The sequence below is a fragment of the Lissotriton vulgaris genome, chromosome 8 (genome assembly GCF_964263255.1).
Source record: "Lissotriton vulgaris chromosome 8, aLisVul1.2, whole genome shotgun sequence".
NCBI lineage: Eukaryota > Metazoa > Chordata > Amphibia > Caudata > Salamandridae > Lissotriton > Lissotriton vulgaris.
The window spans coordinates 381180307-381200064 of record NC_141696.1 but is presented as its reverse complement, the minus strand read 5'-3'; the positions used below and the strand labels follow the sequence as shown (position 1 = coordinate 381200064).

Genomic DNA, 19758 nt, shown 5'->3' with positions numbered 1-19758 from the left:
ACCAATCCAATGTCTTCAGGCAGTATGGCTTCCAATGAGAGTGTTGGCCTCTTTGTTAACATGGACAGTTACCGTGACTTCTTGGTCTTCAGATCTTATACTTACTATCATTTTTTATCTTAGTGGGAGTGGCAATTGGCTTCCATAGGTGAATATTTTGGTATTCGTACTGACTAATTGCAGCCTAGGTCTCAGGCACTGATACTGTGAGATTTTCATTACTTTTACTGGAATCTGCGATGTCAAACAGGCAGGTCGGTTTGGGCCGTCGGTGTCGTTTGAATTCATTTGTGAAGGATATAAGGAATACTTCTTCCTCGTCATCAGGTGAGGAGTTCTCCCGCTGGTGTGGAGGTACCTTGCAGCCCCTAAGAATGTATGGTCATCCATGGACAGTTGTTGATTTGTCTTGGGCTGGGTATTGCCCCATAGAGTGTCTCGCCTTTTAAGGTCACCTCTACAGACAGAGGCACAAGGGTTTAGTTTACTACATTTGAGCATATGCGACCTTGGGCAGAGCCTTCGTCCAGTGGATGCTCACTGCAGCCGCAGTGTCCACAGCTTTATCCCGGCTGATATGGCAATGATGTCTTTTATTTTTTCTTGCTCTGCTGCCAGAGTGCACATCATAAGCGCATTCCACTTTTACCGTGGGCATGCGTTATTGCTGATGATCAGTTGACTCAGGATGAGCCCTCTTAGTACTTTGCCCATACAGCTGTGGATAATTTGGGCCCTCACCTCTTTGGGTTGATCGTCAGCTGCACAAGTGCTAGCTAGTTCATGCAATTGTGCGTAGAAAGTGTCTGTCGACTCACCTTCGCTCTGGCAAGCCTGGCGGAGCATTAAACACTGTGTTAGGGAGATGCTAAAATTATATGAAGATTTCTTCACCTGCATAATGAAGTAGTAGAGAATGCTTTATGGCCCCATCTGACTCATGGGTACCTAAGAAGTTTTTCTAACCTTCCAAGCCATGACTTCCAACGTGGTGAGGCTTTAGCTAGGTACACTAGCTCACTGAAGGGTTGCAGGGCTCCAACTATGGCATGTGGTTGGGCAGGCAGGTCTTGTGACACCCATACCTGAGGTGCTACATTAGCGTCATCTGGATGCGATATGGTATTGTCTCCTGGCATGTTCCTTCACTCTCTTTTACATTTTTATTCTTTATGATCCCCTTTATCACATGTTACATCTTTTATTGTAACTGGTTCTTTCTTTTTTTGTTTTTGTTTTCAGGGTACTGGTGTTTCACATTGTCAGATTGCTGCTTGTTTCTCTGCTAGTTGCCCTTTGGCCAAGTGCAGCAGTGGTTGGGGGTTACCATTCAGAAGGAGGGGTCTGTGGCACACGGAAGCGTAAAAGGAGAAGGGCTGCTGAGTGCTCTGTGGGTTTGAGCTGGGCCAGGCAGCTGCAAAGCGATCAGCCAAGACTTGTGCTATGTTGCGCACCACGTGATGGGATGGAGTATTGTGGAGGTCGGGAGTAGAGTCTAGCACAGTCTGCTGAAGGGCAGAAGCAGCCCTGAGTATTGATGATGGTTGGGGGTGTAGTCAGGCAGGTACTTGGTTGGCGTCCTGACACAGAGGGCGCTGGATAATGTTGTCTCTGCTAAGCGTGTTCTGCATACCGCTGACATAAGTTGACTAGACTGGAGTCAATGCAGGCCTCATGGACTCCACTGCTGAACCGGTTGGTGGCGACTAGCGGGTGTCAGCAGTGTAGTGCCCACTGAGTAGCTGTAGTGACTGCAGCGTGGCCCTCGTTGCAGGTGGGGTTGGACATCCCACCCTTGTCGCCAGTGTAATAGGGCTTCCTGCTTCGGGCACTAGGCCTGAGCACGCTATGCTGGATCAGTGACACACACAAATAGAGTTATAGTGTGAGCCAGAAGACCATGTGTGGTCTATGCCCGTTTTTTTATATAGCCTCAGGCCTTGCCTGGCCAGAGGATTCATTAGTTGCTGTTCAAGGGCATGTCGCCACAGTGGGGGTGGTGCCTGTTGATTGATGGTGGGTTTTGGTGGTTTGTTGCTTCCCAGTGAGGTAAGGAGGGCAAACATGCTGAACACAATGAAATACCACAAACTAGCAACATTCAATCAAGCAGAACAAATTTGCCAAAAATGGGTGGATTCTTTCTAGAAGTGAAATTCATCCTTAGGCATATTTTCATATTGTGCTCTTCAATTACATTTTTCACTCAGCTTTAGGTGTCGGTAAAATAAAAGATAAAACCAAGGTATCACTTACAGTATTCTTTCCTGGACTGACTTAGAGGTGAAAAACCTTTTTAAGAAACTGATAGAGAAATATTTGATATTTAAAAAAAAAATTGAATTTTTAACCCATGGCAGGGTGGCTGTCACCGCAAGGGGGGTTGTGATAACTCTTAAATAGCCATCTAGGATAACTTCCCGTGGGTGAGGTCGAAATAGCACCTTCTGTTTGCTAGCACTGTTACTGATTCTGTAAAAACGCCAAAATATGGGAATGTCTCTCTGTGTTAGCAGGTGTCTCCAGTCCTGCATCTGGACAGACCAGTTCATTTTGGAAGAAAAAGAACAACAGGTTTACATGGGTGGTGTTTGTGATTACTTTTTATCACTTTGACCTGCTATATTATATAGAGGGTCTCAGAGATCAACATTTTCACTTTTATGTTTTAATGTCTGAGAATGTCTGCTTCCCAATACACATGCATTGCTTGTAAGGACAGTCAAATTATGATGACTTTCATATCATGCTGAGGGACAGAAGCTTCCCAGCAATGCCTTTATCATATCTTATGTAATTATTGTGAGCAACAAAAATGTTGACAAATGATACTGTACATAGAAAAAGGAACACCACAGATAAAGTAGGTTGCATTTTGGTTGCAAATCTGTAGAACATGGTGGGGTTAATACAAGACATATGATGATTGAGAGAAAAAGCAACCCTGATATAATAAACATTTAGAATATAAACAAATTTACATAGGCTGGATGTAGGAACAATTGGGAGGGTGAGAGAGTCAGGAGTATAGATCGTCTGCATTTCTGAATCCCATGAAATTATTAGGATGAATCGGCTTCTCGGACAGGATGGATAACTTGTAATGACTCATAATAAAAAACAATATTTTACCCAACTTCAATTTGTGATTTGATGATCAGTCTAACAAAGATGCAAGTTATACAGGTGCCAGTTCCAAGATGTAGAATACAGTCACAACTCTATTTCCTCCATTTACACAACTGAGTGCTGTCAATGGTATTATCATCAGCCAAGTCTTGCATTTACCTGTCGACTGGTCAGAATAATGTATGCTGGCATTATTCATTGAAGAGCAGTGTCCTGTGCTGTGGATCATCAGACTTGCAAGTCTCTGTCTACTGATAAAGTGGCGCTTTTTATTCATAGAGAACTTTTCAAATGACCACATGGAGGGAATACTCTTCAATCCAACCTTTCCAACAAAATCAACACTTAGCATTGTGAAGCTAAGAAAATGTGGCGAGTTTGGTGGATAAATCCTAATACATGCAATACACTCAATTATCAGTTTGAAGGACATTCGATAAAAAAACAATTTGATGGCCAAAGCAATCAGAGAACTAATTACACTGAAGCTCCGTTGCAGATTTCGAAGGGTTGTTCTTGTCCCAAAGTTATTTCTACAACCAAGCTGCCATTTAACAGGTGGGACATTTTAATGGCACGTGCATTTTTTCTATACCAAATATACATCTTGCAGCTGATTTTCATTGGTTCCGGATTGCCATTTGAATCGTTATGACCCAGGCTTAGTGGACCATGTAACTGTGTTGGGCTAGGTGAGCACTACATGTATTTAATTGTGATGCACAGTGTTTTACTTTCTGGGAAAAATTGATTGAAAAGTGATAATCAGTTAAGTTGCCAAACTTGTGCTTGTCAATATATTTAATTGATGTGTGTAAAGTACATAGTGGATAGATGGTTAAAAATAACTGTGATGACTAACAAGAAAAAACAAAAAAATCTTATTGCTTTCAGTTCTTAAGTGTTATTCAAGTAGACATGTGGTTGCTGTTTAACATTTGCTAAATGTGTACCCGCCCACACAAAACATTGAAGCAGAGAAAAAGATTCATATTTTGCTACATAAGTTCAACTTGCTGTTTTGCCATGCCCCTGAAACACCATATTTAATGTTCCACTCGTTTATATATTTTTAGGCAGAGTGTACACCTACATGCTGGAGAAGTCCCGTCTTGTTACTCAGCTCCTAAGTCAGAGCAATTTTCTGGTTTTTTACTTCATGATGTATGGACTGACAGCTGAAGAAAAATATGGGCTATACTTAAAACATCCATCAATGCACAGGTAGGCGCCCGAATAATCTCTACATACTGAGTGGTGTCTCTCACAGCCCTCATCCTAGTCTCCATAAATACAGTTAGCCCTCCATTTCCCCCACGCAAGTCTCCAAACCAGGGGTGAGGCACACATGTTTGCATGGTTTGAATAGTGTGGGGACATTCATTGGCAGAATTGTACCGCCCACTTAAATGCAATGTTGACTTCATACACAGATGTATTAAACAATGCCTTGCTGCCTACATTATTTCTGCGTGTGATTTTGAATTCGATTTCGAAATGTGCTGATATTCCTTGGTGGGTGGATGTTTATTTACAGTCACCTCCATGATCATGCGTTTAGAATAAAACCCGAGTGACAGAACATGCTCTGCTACACCCCCAGCACAAGATAAGCTACAGTAGGACAATTGAAAGATGCTTGTTGCCTTTGAACTGGAAGGCCTGAGCCAGACTTTGAGGGCAGTGTTTGTGTTCAGGGGACGCATTGCCTACCATGATATATGTGAGACTCTATGCTAAGGCCTTGGGTCTGATAGAAAGTGGTGAGTCTTGTGTGCTGAACAAAAAGCAAGCGATGAGTCAAACACGCAAGCCACAAGTAGAAGCAACTTTACAGGCAGGTAGATGATGCAGGTGATATGATGATGAGTTGCACTGGGATTCTCACTGTGGGTGCTCCCCTCAGTTTTGCCCCGTGTGATACCAACCTCAAATGGCCCATTATAGACACTGCCTTTTTCTAGTCCAATGAACAAACCTAAAACGCCCCGATAGTGTGTCTGGAAAGGCATGGCTCAAAATTCTACTATGCAAATCAGGCGACTAAGAGTTAGAAGAAATTACTTGAAATCGCAAGTGAGGTGCAAAATTACAAACAATGGCTAATGCCATCAATCGAAATACATTTGTTTGTGCTGTTTAAAAAATTACAACTAACACATCACTCCATGCTCCAAAGTCCCCAAAACATCAATAACTTCGACATTATCACACCTCATTCTATTCCACCCAAAAATGCTACGAAAGGTCCGCAGCAAGGCAGAAGGCAAGTACAATAACAGCCAAACAGCCATGGAGGCAAAGGCTTTAGTTGATTGTGGAGAGGGAGTGAGTATTTTGAATCCTCAGTGATGCTACATCAGTGTCATACATTTTGTGGGTAAAGCCCTACCGACTTTGAATGTTTATTGAAGTCTGGGCAGATTGGCACAGAGCTGTGGGGTGTTAAGCTTCAAGCAACGAGAAGACGATGTAGCCATATACTGTTTGGTATTACTATCAAGCAGAGACATGTCTATCTATTCTCTAAATAAGAGACATGCACATCTTTCCTACCAAGGAGAGACATGCATATCTTTCCTATCAAGGAGAGACATGCGTATTTGTCCTATCAAAAAGAGACATGCATATCTTCTCAGAGGCATGCCCTGACCCCACAGAAAATGTAAAAAGAATTGCAAACACCACATTGTTTATTCATGGCACTCTAGGAATTGGGCATTCAAGATCGATAATGTCATATCAAAACTATGTAGAACAGTTTCAAAGTAAAGAGTAGGCTTTAGTAAGAAAGCTCAAGCGTACCTCGGTAGCAATGGACCAAGGAAAAGCCCACTGGCAGGAGTTTATAGTAGGACCTCCATACAAGTTGTAATATAAAGGCCACACAGAAACGTTTTCTAAAAGTGTATATGTATTCACTCACAAAACAATTTGTTTTCAAAGGTAGTATCTCAATTTAAGCTATGAAACGAATTGCACCAATCTTAATTTGAGCCAGTGGTTTCTGGTGCCCGGCACTTAATTGTCAACACCAGCACTTGTGACAGTCTGCGTTGTCTAGATAATTTAGAGATGACCACAAGAATAGTCAAATATTAGTTCAATATACATTAAAAATCACTATAACTATAAGAGGAGAAGTGTGGCTCAATGGTTAGAGCGGCAGACCCTGATGCAGAGGTCTAGTCCGGGACCAGGGTTCAATTACCCGCCTCGGCGGGACTTGGGCTCAAAAGTCCACGGACCTGATAACTCTTGCCTCGGTCCCTATTCCAATCATGGAGTCCCACTCTGCAACTCTAGGAAATAGCTTGCTTAATCTCCACAACGCTAAGGATGCCTGGCCTTCACCCTGGGGGTGCGGAGGAGTGGATGCCTCACAGGGAAAGCCAGGATGGGTTCCACAGCGGTATTCGTACAAGCGCCATGAGACCCTTGCGGGTGAGTAGTGCGCTATTCAAGTATCAATTTACATTTTTTACATAACGTGCCCCCAAGCCATTCTATAGCTTTGAGGGTCTGGTATAGCCCAAATTGTCACACTTGTAGGAGTGTGATGGTTAGCAATTGTGTTGTTACTATCATTGGCAGCATGGTAGGGCCAATGTGGTGTGCAAGCTTAAGTGACCTCCTGAGGAGAGGTCTGGCATTTACTTTTTTTTACAAATTAAGCACTAGCACACCTTGTCAGCGGCTTCCTGAATCAATGCTCAGGGCTTCTTTGAACCCAGTTCGTTCTTGTCTGGAGAAATATATTTTTCATACATCATTGTGTATTCAGTTATCACAATCCCATGCATGTGGCACAATTTGCACTGCAACACCCGAGCACATAATCCAATATTCTCTTCTATTTTCTGTGCATGCATGTTCACAATTTTTCTTCGATTGAATGTGTTATTGGCATCTGAATTAAAGTCTGCTTTCATGTATTAAACCAACTTTCTTAATCTATAAGAATGAGAACATGTAATATGAAAAAATGCCTCCTGATCTTGTTTAGCGTCAGTCTGTGACGTCAGCTTGAAGCAGCTTCGATCAACAGACACAGATAAAGAAAACTCTGTTGTTACATAGGGGAATACCATATCACGGGGCATATTATCAAGCCAATTATCGCCGCTTTAACTGCCGTTTTCAGCCGAAAAGCGGCGATAATTCTAACGTGGTATTAACAAGAACACACTAACAGGCTTTAGCATGTGTTTCCTTGTGTCATCACCCATTTCACTAGTGCCTGGCATCTCATCACTAATGAGATGCAAAGTAGGCGTTCCTCACATTCACTACATGGCAAAACTTCGATAAAGCAGCTTTGCGCTATTAACAAGCAAGCCCCATACCCGCGTTGAGACTGTGAAAGTCACGCAAAGACCCAATTAATGCTGGTTTCTAACGTCAGGTAAATTTCTGACTTTACACTATTGCCCTATGGGAGGTGGGTTGCCAGGCTAAATCCACCGTAGCTTATCAGCAAGGAATTTCCTATCGCTGACATTTTATCGCTGGATTACCAGCGATATTCCAGCATTTTCGCCACTATCGCTGGAATTTTTATCGCCTTGGAGATAGCTGTTGATAATAACACGCTATCTCTGGATAAAATCCAGCGATAACTTTAGTCGAGCTAAGCGCGCTTAGCGATATTTATCTCTGACAGTTGCTAATATTCCCCGAAATCTTTTATGTTAATAACACAATTTGGAATTACGGAAAACAATATTTTCCGACCTGGATGTTAATCCCTTGATAATTTCTTTGAAAAATGTTTCCAGGATATTTAATATTTTGCCTGAAATCATTTTACAAACAATCATTGTTCGATGGTTTAGTTTACCTATTCCATAGAACCATACATGTCACATATCTCATATACATTAGTAAACATCAAGACCGTGCCTATAAATTGTCTATTGGTCATGTATAAACCATGAGCATCTTTTCACAATTCATCAATTAAATACAATTTTGTTATGCCAATAATGCCACTGAATAAACTTAGAAGACTATGGGAAGGGCGCTTTTTTAATAAACAGAATTACTATTTTGGTATTTGGTTCTTTGATGTTGCCTGCATATTGTTTTTGAAAGTCTTTGCTTTTCACAAATAGTTATTTTTTCTGACTAGCACTTGATTAATATCTGACACGGCTTTGAAGAACATTTCGAATATGTCTTACATTCATGTCAAATACCTTTACTCAATTGAGGCCATAAATTAGAAGTTAACCCGGTAAAAGAAGGCACAACAGCAGGAGAAACTCACTGAGCATGGCATTTGTAATTCCGAGGAAAAGAGTCCATTCAAAGTTTTAACATTAACCCCCTCTTGCCTCAACATCCTTCCTCATGGCACTGCTTTCCTAATGCACTTTTGTACCCCCGTTAAAAACGGGCATTCAGATATCAGAATTCCTACAAGTTGTCATCAGATGACGTATGAGCCACACTTTCTTATTATTTGTGATCGCCTCATTTTCCTTTCTATTGTGCAATTGAATAAGTTTCTAATGTACAACATTTCTTGGTATATAATGTTATTCATATACATTATAGAGTAATGTACCGTGGTCTGTACAGTACATCTTGGATAATTGAACTACCACTGTTATTGCAATGACCAAAAGTGCCTTTATTCTATTGGGGCCCAAGGTTGTAGGCGGAATGCTGATAAAATGTCTGTTCACTCCGAGGTGTTGGTGCAATATCATCATTATAGCATGTCGTCATGCGTTATTCTTTAAAATATTTTAAAACATTTTTTTTTTATTTCTTAGAAATAAATTGTAAGGGGCTGATTTACTAGCCCAGTGCAATTTATTTTTAAACAATAAAGTAACAAAAATGTTTTCTAAAACTTTCACAACAAATCTTTTGTTAGAATTGCAACTTTGGGTGGCTGGAACTCATCTTTAGCAGGACCACCTTATGCATACTGAGGCACTGGAACAGACATGAACCATCTACGACAGAAACAAGGGTCGATGGCCGATGCAGAAACAGCGCCACATGAGCGAGTAATCTACTGGCTTTATGATCAATTACAAAAATTTGAGGACATTTCGCTGTGCACCTATGTTGAAATAGCTGCATACTTGAAACACTGGCAACTGACAGTGGGATAATTTTATGTTTATTTTATGTTGACCCTCTAGCTTGATGTTATATACATATGGTCATCCTAATTTTCTTGCATCTTGCTGGTAGGAATACATGACCAATGTTTACATTTGGTTTCTAGGCATGAGTGTGCAACACTCCAATAACCTGTTTTCTATTATATTAAAAGTCCATGAAAAAATTTAAAAAAAAGAGATTTCATGTCATTTTTTTGTCCTTGAGAGACTGGTTTGAGTAGGAAATATTTCTCCAAAAGAAGTTTACTCCTTGAGCGAGACATTTTAGCCAAGATTTACAAAGATTTTGCTATGTTGCAAAGTCATGCAAAGTAGCACAAAGTTATACAAAGCAAAGCAAGAGTATATATTTCTAGCATAAAAGATATTTTGGGCTGGAAAAGTGTCCTTTTCTTATTACAAATAGCACTTTGATCTGCTTAGTATGACTTTGCATCACGGGGAATTTCTTGGATAGATCTGCTCAAATACCAATAGATTTTGATGCAAAGACAAATCTGTGAAGGTACCCAAAATTAGCTTTTTGGCAAAAAATGCTTTCTTGAAGCAGGCGCCAACAATGAGAAACATTTTAATGTCTCCAAACCTTCCAGAGCACACAAACAGCGTGTGGGATGTTTCAGGGTTTGTCTAGGGATTCGTTTTTGTACTGGAAGGGTATACTTTCAGTACAAATCCTGCGCTAGACAGCACACATGCACCTCTGCACAATGGTGCAAAGGCTTTGTGTGGTGCTACGCAGCCTTTATAGTGCACCAGTGCAGAGGACGCCAGTAGCAGGAGATCAATTTTTAGGTCAGCATTCAAGAACTATTGTAATTTCTTATGTTGGGTTAAAGCCATCCCCCAGCTTTTTAGGTTTTGCCTATCGAAAGCTGAGCACCGCGCAGATTTTCGGCGCAGGCGAAATCTAATGTTTACAGTATGTGTGTGTTGTCCCGCCCTCTCTTTCCATTGGCTAGCTCCATAAATGGAGGCTAGTTATTTTTTTGTGTCAGTGTCCTTCAAAAATCCTTGCTTGCCAGTAATCAGTCATGTCTCTTTGTCCCTCTTTTTTCTCTTTCATTCCTCCCATGTAGCAGGGACTAAATACTGTCTCATTCCACTATGGTTCTGTATCTGTTTTCTGGAGGACTCTTTTCTTTATTGGTTTCCTGCTCTGTTAGTGTTTGTCTGTGTTCAACTTCAGCTCCCAAGCTTCTTACATTTAAATATAGAATTCTTTCGCCCACCCCTCTTAACTCCACGGTTGTTTTACTGCTGCCTCCCTTGCCCTGCCTACCACTTGGTTGCTTGTTAATAATTGTCAACTTTATCTATCAGAATTATCTATTAGCACTGCTAGCATTTCACCAGCACTGTTCTGGTTTTGTTTTTAATGTGTATTTCCTGGCTCCACTTTCTCTGCTCTCCCTACCCCCTTTTCTTTTTCTTTTGTAATGCTGGGCACTCAAATTGCATTGCACTGAATACATTTCCTTTAAGATTTGTGTTATTAACTTGTTAAATTATCCCCCGAGATCGCATTTGCTTGTTGGGGGCATGGCATAGGTTTGTTTTTTAATCTTAGGATGTGTGTGGTCCCACGTCTCTAATTTTACAATACCGTCCGCACACGTGGCGGGTCAACCTGCCCATACCGCATCATTCAGCTTTTCTTCACTTGTAATTGCCTCAAAACAGACAGCTCATTCGACAGTACGAAAAGTAGTACCCTTCGCAAATTTGACCTAGTTATCAAGCTATTACGAGTGCTCTGATTTTATAAGTATTCCCACCAGTAAAGCTTTTAAGGAAAAGAAAGTAAATGGTAAAGAATAAAACCCCATTGAATTGGGTTTGCACTTCACTACTCAGACACGCAGTAGAATATTTTAATTCTTGTTTGTCCAGTAAACCCCTGCAGTGCATCGAGCCGCTCTTTTTTCCATGAACATCTTCAACCACTGTGGCCATTGGAATCTGATGGGTTGCTCCCTTTCATATAAAAAATGTTTGGAGCCAGTGCACTTACACTTTGCAAGGAGAGCCACACATCTTCAATTTTATTTACACATTTTCCTTAGCGGGTCCTCCTTATGTTTGTAGGAAACCCACATTGCATATTTAATTTGCTCCTTTGTCACAGCGGGCCAGGGTTAGTTAATTTCAATTTTCGATTTCGAAAGCTATCAAAAATGTCTCAGATGAGAAATCAATATTTCTCAGCTCCTGTTTTTTTCTACGAGGCAGAAGCAACCCTGGTTAGAGGAAACAGCGCCATGAGACACTGCAAGAAATTCATTGGCTAGACCCTCTGTTCATGCCACCTCAATTACTGGACGCCTCTTGTAATTTAGGTTCATAACACCCAATTTCAAGATAGAACTAATGTTTACTTCATGAAAGCTTTCACTGCAGTAATTATGAAATAAATTGCCATAGAAAATATCCATCTTTGGTCCATTCTAATTTTGTGTGATCGCAATATAGTGTTTTTTTTTCTGTATTTCAGTGTGGGTATTTTTTTAATATTAAACTGATTCTCTTTGCCATTCTGGAAACCTCCGGGAAACCATTTATTCTTTCATTGTGGAGTGCAAGTTCATTTAACTTTCGGCATTATCCAGAAAGTGTATAATCTGCAACAGGCAGACATAGGTGATACGTGACTGTTAGACCCAAAGCAATCAGTACTATCATAAACTGGCAACTGCTGACATGCAGCTAGGTTCTGAATGCAGGCAGCATTTCACCCAAGCGCCTGTGCTGTGAATAGCACTTCAGTGGCAAGGTAAGTCGGACCAGTTCCAAAGGGTGGCAAGAATTAAGTGCATTGTAATTTCTTTAATGCCTGAAACAAAGTCAGTCATCTCACATGGTGACATTTCATTATGCTTGGCTTGCTCCATCGCCGCTATATCTTGCAGACCTACCCTGTGTCCATGTATCGACTTTATCTCTAACCCTCTATACCTCAACGGCGCACCCTGGACCACCTGACCTCTCCACCTCAATGGGGCACCTCAGACGCATCTCAATTGTTTTTTTTTTCCGTGAACACATTCAAGCAAAAAACATAAAAGATCCAAGTCTGACGATCCCCCCTTTCTGCCACCCTAGTACACCCCTGAAGGCGCAAGTAAATCTCCATACAATACTTCTGAAGTCATTTACAACGCCACTGGCTCTAAGTCTTAAAGATGCGAGACCAATTGCAATGTAAATGCTTGTTTATATATATGGCTTTGGACTCCTTTCTCCTACTTGCAAACTTTGGTTACTGTGTTGTGCTAAAAAAATTCACTAAAGTTGCTCATTTGTGTTTGATCTCTTCTCCTGAAGCTAGATAAAGTGAACTTTTTGTGAAAAATATACCCTTGTGTAGAAAAGATACTCAAGGTATGGCTGAATGTGAGCTCCTAGGGCCAGATGTATCAATATTGGGAATAACGATTACCTAATTGTGATGCTCTGTAAATCACAATTAGGAAATTGCTATTCCTAATGTATGAAACTCAGAGAGTTTAATTAAGCAATTCCTACTGGGTCACAAATAGACCTACCCCATGAATATTAATGAGGTAGGTCAAAATTTGTGACCTATTAGTAATCGCTAAAATCACAGGGCTGACAGATTGCTGGGGTCTGCAGACCACCATGTCTGTGATTGCTTTTAAATAAAACATTTTTTTTTTAATGCAGCCTGTGTCCCTTAAAGGAAAAGATGATGCATTTAAAAATGAAAAAAGAAATTTTTTGTTTTAATTCTTTAAGGGTAGGCATTGGTCCGTGGGACCACTGCCTGCGCTTAAAAAAATGTCTGAACATTCACAAACGGTTTGCAAATGGGCTACCACCTACTTGAAGTAAGTTGTAAAATACGAATGTCTAAAGACCGCATTTCGGTTGCTAAACATTCCTGCATACCACTGTTATTCAGTATTAGGAAACGGACACCCTAAACACACCCCTTCCTAATACCGAATCGGTATGTGTTCGCAATTCCAAATTGCGATTCAGTAACGATTGAGAAACATCAATCCAGACCTCACCCATCTTAAACTCTACCAACTCTCTGGAATCCCAAATAGCCCAAAGGATAAAGGTAGGGTCAGGGGCCTGACCCACCCTAACAAATGGTGGGGAGCCAGTGCAATGAGTGAGCCTCCCAGGGTCACAGAGGTGAATCTATTTATCTTGGTTTATGTCTGTGCAGACAGGGATGGCTTATCACTCCCCATGATTGGAGCGAGCCGCTCTGCAACGATCTCAGGCAATGAAAGGCACAAGGAGACCTAATCCACCTGGTCAAGGGGCAGCACTTATAGTCAACTATGGGTCACCCAGCCTCCGCTGGTACTGAACACACACTAGCCCCTCTAAGCAATCTCATAAAAAGGGCCCACTCCCCCACAGAACAGCCAAGGTCCTCGGCTGCTTGCCCTGGGGCTGCCAAGCAAACATACACAAGGAGATGATGGATGGAGTGCTGAAACTTTTCAGACACTCACCCACAGTCACAGATCTGGGTTGAATCCATCATCGTTCTTTATCTCACTTCACCACCCCAGTTCAGACACAGCTCTGTGCAAATCAGCCTTGACCCTGTGCCTCATGGGAACAGTTCAGCCCGAACTGCCAAACCATGTCTTCCCTGGACTGGAAACAAGCATCCTGGACCAGTTTCGGGCTAACAGCCCTCATCAGCCAGGCTAGCTTGAATCCAGTGGCAAAGTGAGCAAGGGATCCATGTCTGGGCATACCCTGCCAACTTAGGGCAAACAAAGCAAACACAAGGCGATGATGGACAGAGGCCTGACCATCAAGACCAGTAAGTGCCAGATTGGGCAGGGCTCTGTGGTTAGTGGGGGCAAAGTGCAGCCCCTTCAGGCCAAGACTGAAAGTGTTATGGCCTGGCAACCACCTAAAACTTAGACAGACGTGAGAGGCTTCCTAGGCCTCTAAGAGTTATGTCACCATTGTAGCCCCCTTAATTTAGCTGACTTCTAAGAAGCAGCCCAGATTGCCGATCAGGACAGAGGCTTGTCAAAAAGCTTTTGACAACCTCAAAGGAGCCAATGTGTACAGCACCTTTATTCAAGTCACCTGATTTTTCCAAGCAATTCATCATGCAGAACGGACGCAGAACATGGAATAGGGCCAGTGTTAGCACAGCTAAATGAAGAGGGCCTAGACCAACCAGTAGACTGCATTAGTAGTAGGTTACCATAGGAAGAGAGGTGGAGTACCATTGAAAGAGAAACTTTTGCTTTGTCTTGGCACTGAAGAAGTTGAGGCCTAAACTGAATGGATCCCCTTGGACAAGCAACACCTTTATGGCACATCAATCTGTCAATCATGGAATGAAAACTAAATAAAAAAAAAACCATCAATTTTATTCAATATACAGTTGAAAAAACTTTTTGAATATCAGGTTAAAAACACATTAAAAGGATAAAAGTTGATAAACGGTACACTAAAATCAATACAGAAACAAATACAATTCAATTACAAATTAATCACATATATCAAAGGTTATGACCTGCATAATCACTTACAAGACTGAAACAGGTAAGACATCAAAATTGTGCAATACAATAAGTACACTCTTTATCCTGCTTTTCAACCCTAATACAACACACTACTAGATCTGTGCTAATATTAGGGTACTGCCTGGATTCTTTGAGTTGTACAAAAAGAAGTTTCAATGGACAATACTGTTCGCTCCATCTTTATCAAGACTAAAAATCTTTAGCTCTGTCCTATGGGCAGGGTCATGTGTAATTATTCACCCATAAACATACATAGTATTAGTACAATCAACAATCAAAGGATACATTACAATATATTCTTAAAATCATAGGAATACTACAGTGTCAGAGTAACATTTCATTTCAATTATATCATAACCCCTATAGTTTCCTTGATGGTGCATTAAATTCACCTCTATTGCATGAGTAAATTGCCCCTTTGTTTATTCCTGTATGTGAGGGGGGAAAACTACCTGGGTTATCCCCTATATATTACCACGTTATCATTAAATGATAATTCAGTACTGTAGCTATCATATTGCCTTATGTGTTACACCAGTACGAATTTCTGATGTTTTAATGATTTTTTTCAAGCCCAATGATCATAGTTCCTGGTTCCCTTTTTCCATAGGATATGCTAATAATTAGGACTAAGGACCATAACATCTTCTCATCACTTAGAATTAGGTTCCTAAGTTGGTCTGTGTGCTATGCATCGTGGAAACAAGATAAGTCGTTCCCTCGATCCTTACCCTGCTGGTAGTTAGAGCGGCGTATATGGAGTGGCACTCCCAATTCTGTATATGTTGCTCAAGGATATGTGTCTCTCGGAGAAATCCACCATTCGTTGAATCCCAATCTATTTAATAGAGAGAATAATACATATAAACTGGGTTCTATCTTTATTTGCTGTCTGGGTAACAATGCGCCTAATGTGGGACACGTAGTGCTAACATTTAAATGTACCTCCGTCTCGGGATGATGGAGCCGAAGGTTCTCAGTATTCTCAATAATGTTGTAGGATATTTTTTAATAAAATTCTGTTGTCTGGAGAAGCATCCTGTATAAATCTATATTGAGGTCAAATACATAGAAGAGATAGATTTAGAATTATTGTGCCCTATCGGAATCTTAATAAATAAATAAAATTAAACAAAAGCACGGGGTCTTGTATATCTCTCCGTACTGGCTCCGTATAGTTACCAAAGGTTTGGTTGGATTCCCTTAAAGGACAGTCCCTGCAGTTAGTGCTCTATATCAGTTGGCATCTACCGGTCCAAACAAGTTTCCAATGGGTTTCTAGAAAAAATGACAAGGTGACCAAGGTGGTAAAATTAAGAATAGTTAGATGCTGCTAGGGACCACGCCGCTCCTCAGAATTTTGAAACTAGGGAGCACACAGATAACTAATTAGAGGTCTTGCTCTGTGTCTTCTTGTCATTGTCATTGTTTCTAGAAACCCATTGGAAACTTGTCAGAAGAGAGATGGGGCGGAAGTGCTTGAGGTCTTTGGGGTCCGCTGTTGGTTTCTTCAGAAGGGTGTTAATATCTGCGTGTTTCCAGCTTTCAGGGAAGGTGGCTGACATGAAGGAGCTGTTTATGACGTTCCGGAGGTGGGGTGCGATGATGGTGTCGGCTTTGTTGAAGATATGATGAGGGCATGGGTCGGAGGGGGAGCCAGAGTGGATGGTGTTCATGACGTGGGTGGTGTCTTCAGTGCCGATGATGGTCCATGCGCTGAGTCTGGTGGTGGGGGTCATTGGTTTGGTGGCTGGAGGCGGAGTCTGGGGTCCGAAGCTGTCGTGCATATCTGCGATCTTGTGGTGGAAGAATGTGGAGAGGGAGTTGCAGAGGTCTTGCGACGGTGTGATGTCATTTTTGCAGGCGCTGGGGTTGGAGAGCTCTTTGATGATGCTGAAGAGTTCCTTGCTGTTGTGGGTGTTGTTGTCCAGCCGCTCTTTGTACGATGTCCTTTTGATGGTGTGGATGATCTGGTGGTATTCGCAGGTGGTGCTCTTGAGGGCTGTCATGTTTTCTGATGTCCGTTTGTGGCGCAAGCTTTTTCGAGGGTTCGGCATGATTTCTTTGCGATTTTGAGGGCGTCTGTGAACCATGAGGTTTTGCTGTTGCTAGTCTTGCCTGGGGGATTCTTCAGTGGAGCGAGGTCATCGGCGCAGTTGGTGATCCACTGTGTGAGATTGTGTGCTGCGTCGTTGGTGTTAGGGGTGTTGACAGGTGGGTTCTGGCTCAGCGATGTGGTCAGCTGGTTTGTGGTGACTTTGCTCCAGCATCTGCGGGGGATCTGTAGCGCGTGGTGGTGGGATGTGGTCTTCTTGAAGGTGAAGTGGATGCAGCTGTGGTCGGTCCAGTGTAGTCTGGTGGAGTGGCTGAAGGAGACGTGGTTGCTGGAGAAGAAGATGGGGTCGAGCGGGTGGCCAGCGAGGTGGGTGGGCGTGTCCACCAGTTGCTTGAGTTCGAGGTTGGCGAGGTTGTCGAGCAGGGTGGTGGTGTTGTTGTCTTTTTTTTTCTCCAGGTGGAAGTTCAGGACCCGTAGGAGGATGTACTCTGGTGAGGCTACGGCGTGCGGGCTGATGAAGTCGGCGATGGTTTCGCTGAATTGTGTCAGTGGGCCCGGGGTTCTGTATATGAGCGTTCCTCTGAGGGTGGTCTGGGGGTCGGTGCGGATCTGAAAGTGTAGGTGTTCGGCGGTGGTGAGTGTGTCTTTGGCGTTGGTCGTGATGCTGATGGTGTTCCTGTAGATGATGGGGATTCCTCCTCCAGTTTTGTTGACACAGTTGTTTTGGGTGATTTTGTAGCCGTCGAGGGGGCGGGCCGCAGGGGCAAAGGGGCGGGAAACAGAGGCAAGGGGACAACGAAGGAAGGAGGCACAAAGGGGAAACGGGCCAAACGAGCAGAAAGGTGTAATGCACAAGGCAAAGATGAAAACAGGAAGTGGGTACAAGAGGCAAAATGCCAAATGGGCGCAGAGGAAGGAGACAAAGACAATACCAGTGGAGACGCAGGCGAGGCGGGCTGATCACGGGCGGCGGCAGCAGGGAGTCACAGGTCACACAGGGGGCTGCGTGGCAGTGAGGGGAGCGACCTGCTTGGTGACAGGGTCAAAAGTCGCTCCATAAAATGGCCTCCTCACCTTCCATGTTGCCGGCTGCCTCCTGCTCTGCTGGACCATTCATGGAGTTTTGTGCTGCCTGAAGTTGTAATGGGGCTGTTGCTACTGGCAGTGGTCACCATCTTCTTTCCCACTAGCACCTGAGGCTGCCACAAATGTAACCACACTAAGAGGAGGTGGGTCGGGAAGACAGAAGAGGAGGCTGTAATCTGTAAACACCAGCGTGAGCAGGAAAGGAAACCAAGACAGGAGCACAACAGGGTGCAAAGGCGGCCACTTTCCCATCTGTATGTATGGAACAATGCTGAGAGCGACGGTTCAATCTGCATATTTTATCATTTAATTTAATCCTCAATAGGGGTGGATGGTAAACTCCGCTATGTGGTGGAATGCCAAATTTTTGCCTAACTCCGCGCTCAAAGCGGAGTGCGGAGAAGCAAAAACTCTGTGATCTTCAAAGGTGGAATGGAGTTGACAGCTGACCCCTACCTATTATATTTTTGAGTGTAATTCCCAATTGCGTAGGGATAGACTTTTCAAGTTTGGTGTCTCTGGAATCTCAATTTACAATCACAACCTATGTTGAAATCGGACTTTAAATTGAAATTCTGAAAATTCCAATTTTAGAAAGTTGTCATTTTTTAAGTTGAGCATTATTGGCAGCGCGCATTACCTTCTTGCTCCGCGAGGTATGCAGTAGTCGAGTAGGGGAGACAAGCTGCCCTCACTCTCCGCCCTTATTTTTCTTTGGCTTCTGTCTTTATCCTTCATAAATTCTGTCTTCTGATTTCTTATGAGGCTTGTTAGTACTGCCTTATTATGGCCATGTCATCATTTGTACCCTCCCATGGCCATTGGCCCCTTTTCTTCGAGTGTTACACTGTATGGTACATGTTATTTGGAAGCACTATTTTTCCTCTTCTCCCGCACGCACTCCTGTTGTCCTTGCCTTCTCGCACCCCCTGTTCCCCCATCCACTCTCCCGCTGCCTGTGCCTTCTCGCCCCCTGACCCCCACTGCCCACCCGCACTCCTGTTTGCAATGCAATAGGTCTCACGTAAATGCGAGTCCTATTGCATTGCAACTGCTTGTTTTGCTAATTGTTGCCTGTTGTTGTCACTGCTGCTCCCATCCAAGTTCATTGCTCCTCTGTTTTGTTCGCCTTTTCTTTTGAGACTGGGGGTTTGTGCTGCTCGTTTTCCAACCTTATCCTTCTTGCATGGATAAATCATGGCTACGCTTGTGTGCCGGTTCCAGTTCTTAGATGATACTGATACTTTCAATAGCACCAACATTCCCAAGCCTACCCGGCCGCCGCTCTACAACTTCCTGGAGGACATCGCACTTGTCAACCAGGTGGCAGGGGTTCACCGGCTGCTGAAATCCCCGCACAAGGTAAGACAGTAGGGTGGTGTGTGGTGAGGTGCCCTCCCAGTGGCGGGCACTGTGAGTGAGTGGATCGGTCACTGCAGGAGGAGAGAAGGACAGTTTAGGGGATCTGGTGATTGCAGCCTGGGATTACAAGTGGTTTTTTTTGTATTTTACATCCAGGGTTTCATTGAGGACCCTTTCACTTTGTATTAAAGGGGGGTTTAATCCGGGTGTCACTTAATTGAAAACACAATGTGGATCTGAGCCCACCAACAGTGTGTAAACATACACTAAAACTGCACCAATGTTTGAACTGGTGTGTGTGATGATCACTTGCACAAGTGCACCCATGCGCCACAGCAGCCATTTCTCTGTATCCCCAGATATGATGCCTGAGTTCAGAAAACAATCTGCGACCCTTTTGGGGTGTTGTCAGTTTTCAGCTCCTCGATGTCTCCGCCTCCAAGGTGCACCC

General features: G+C 42.9%; 1 protein-coding gene across 1 annotated transcript in view; it reads left to right on the top strand.

Moving 5' to 3' along the window:
- Nucleotides 1-19758, top strand: part of MYO16 (myosin XVI) — a 2821299-nt gene that overhangs the window by 1315273 nt on the left and 1486268 nt on the right. The window contains exon 16 of the mRNA XM_086934162.1: nt 4206-4353. Coding sequence (XP_086790288.1) covers nt 4206-4353 — 148 coding nt within the window. The remainder of the gene's footprint in view (nt 1-4205; nt 4354-19758) is intronic.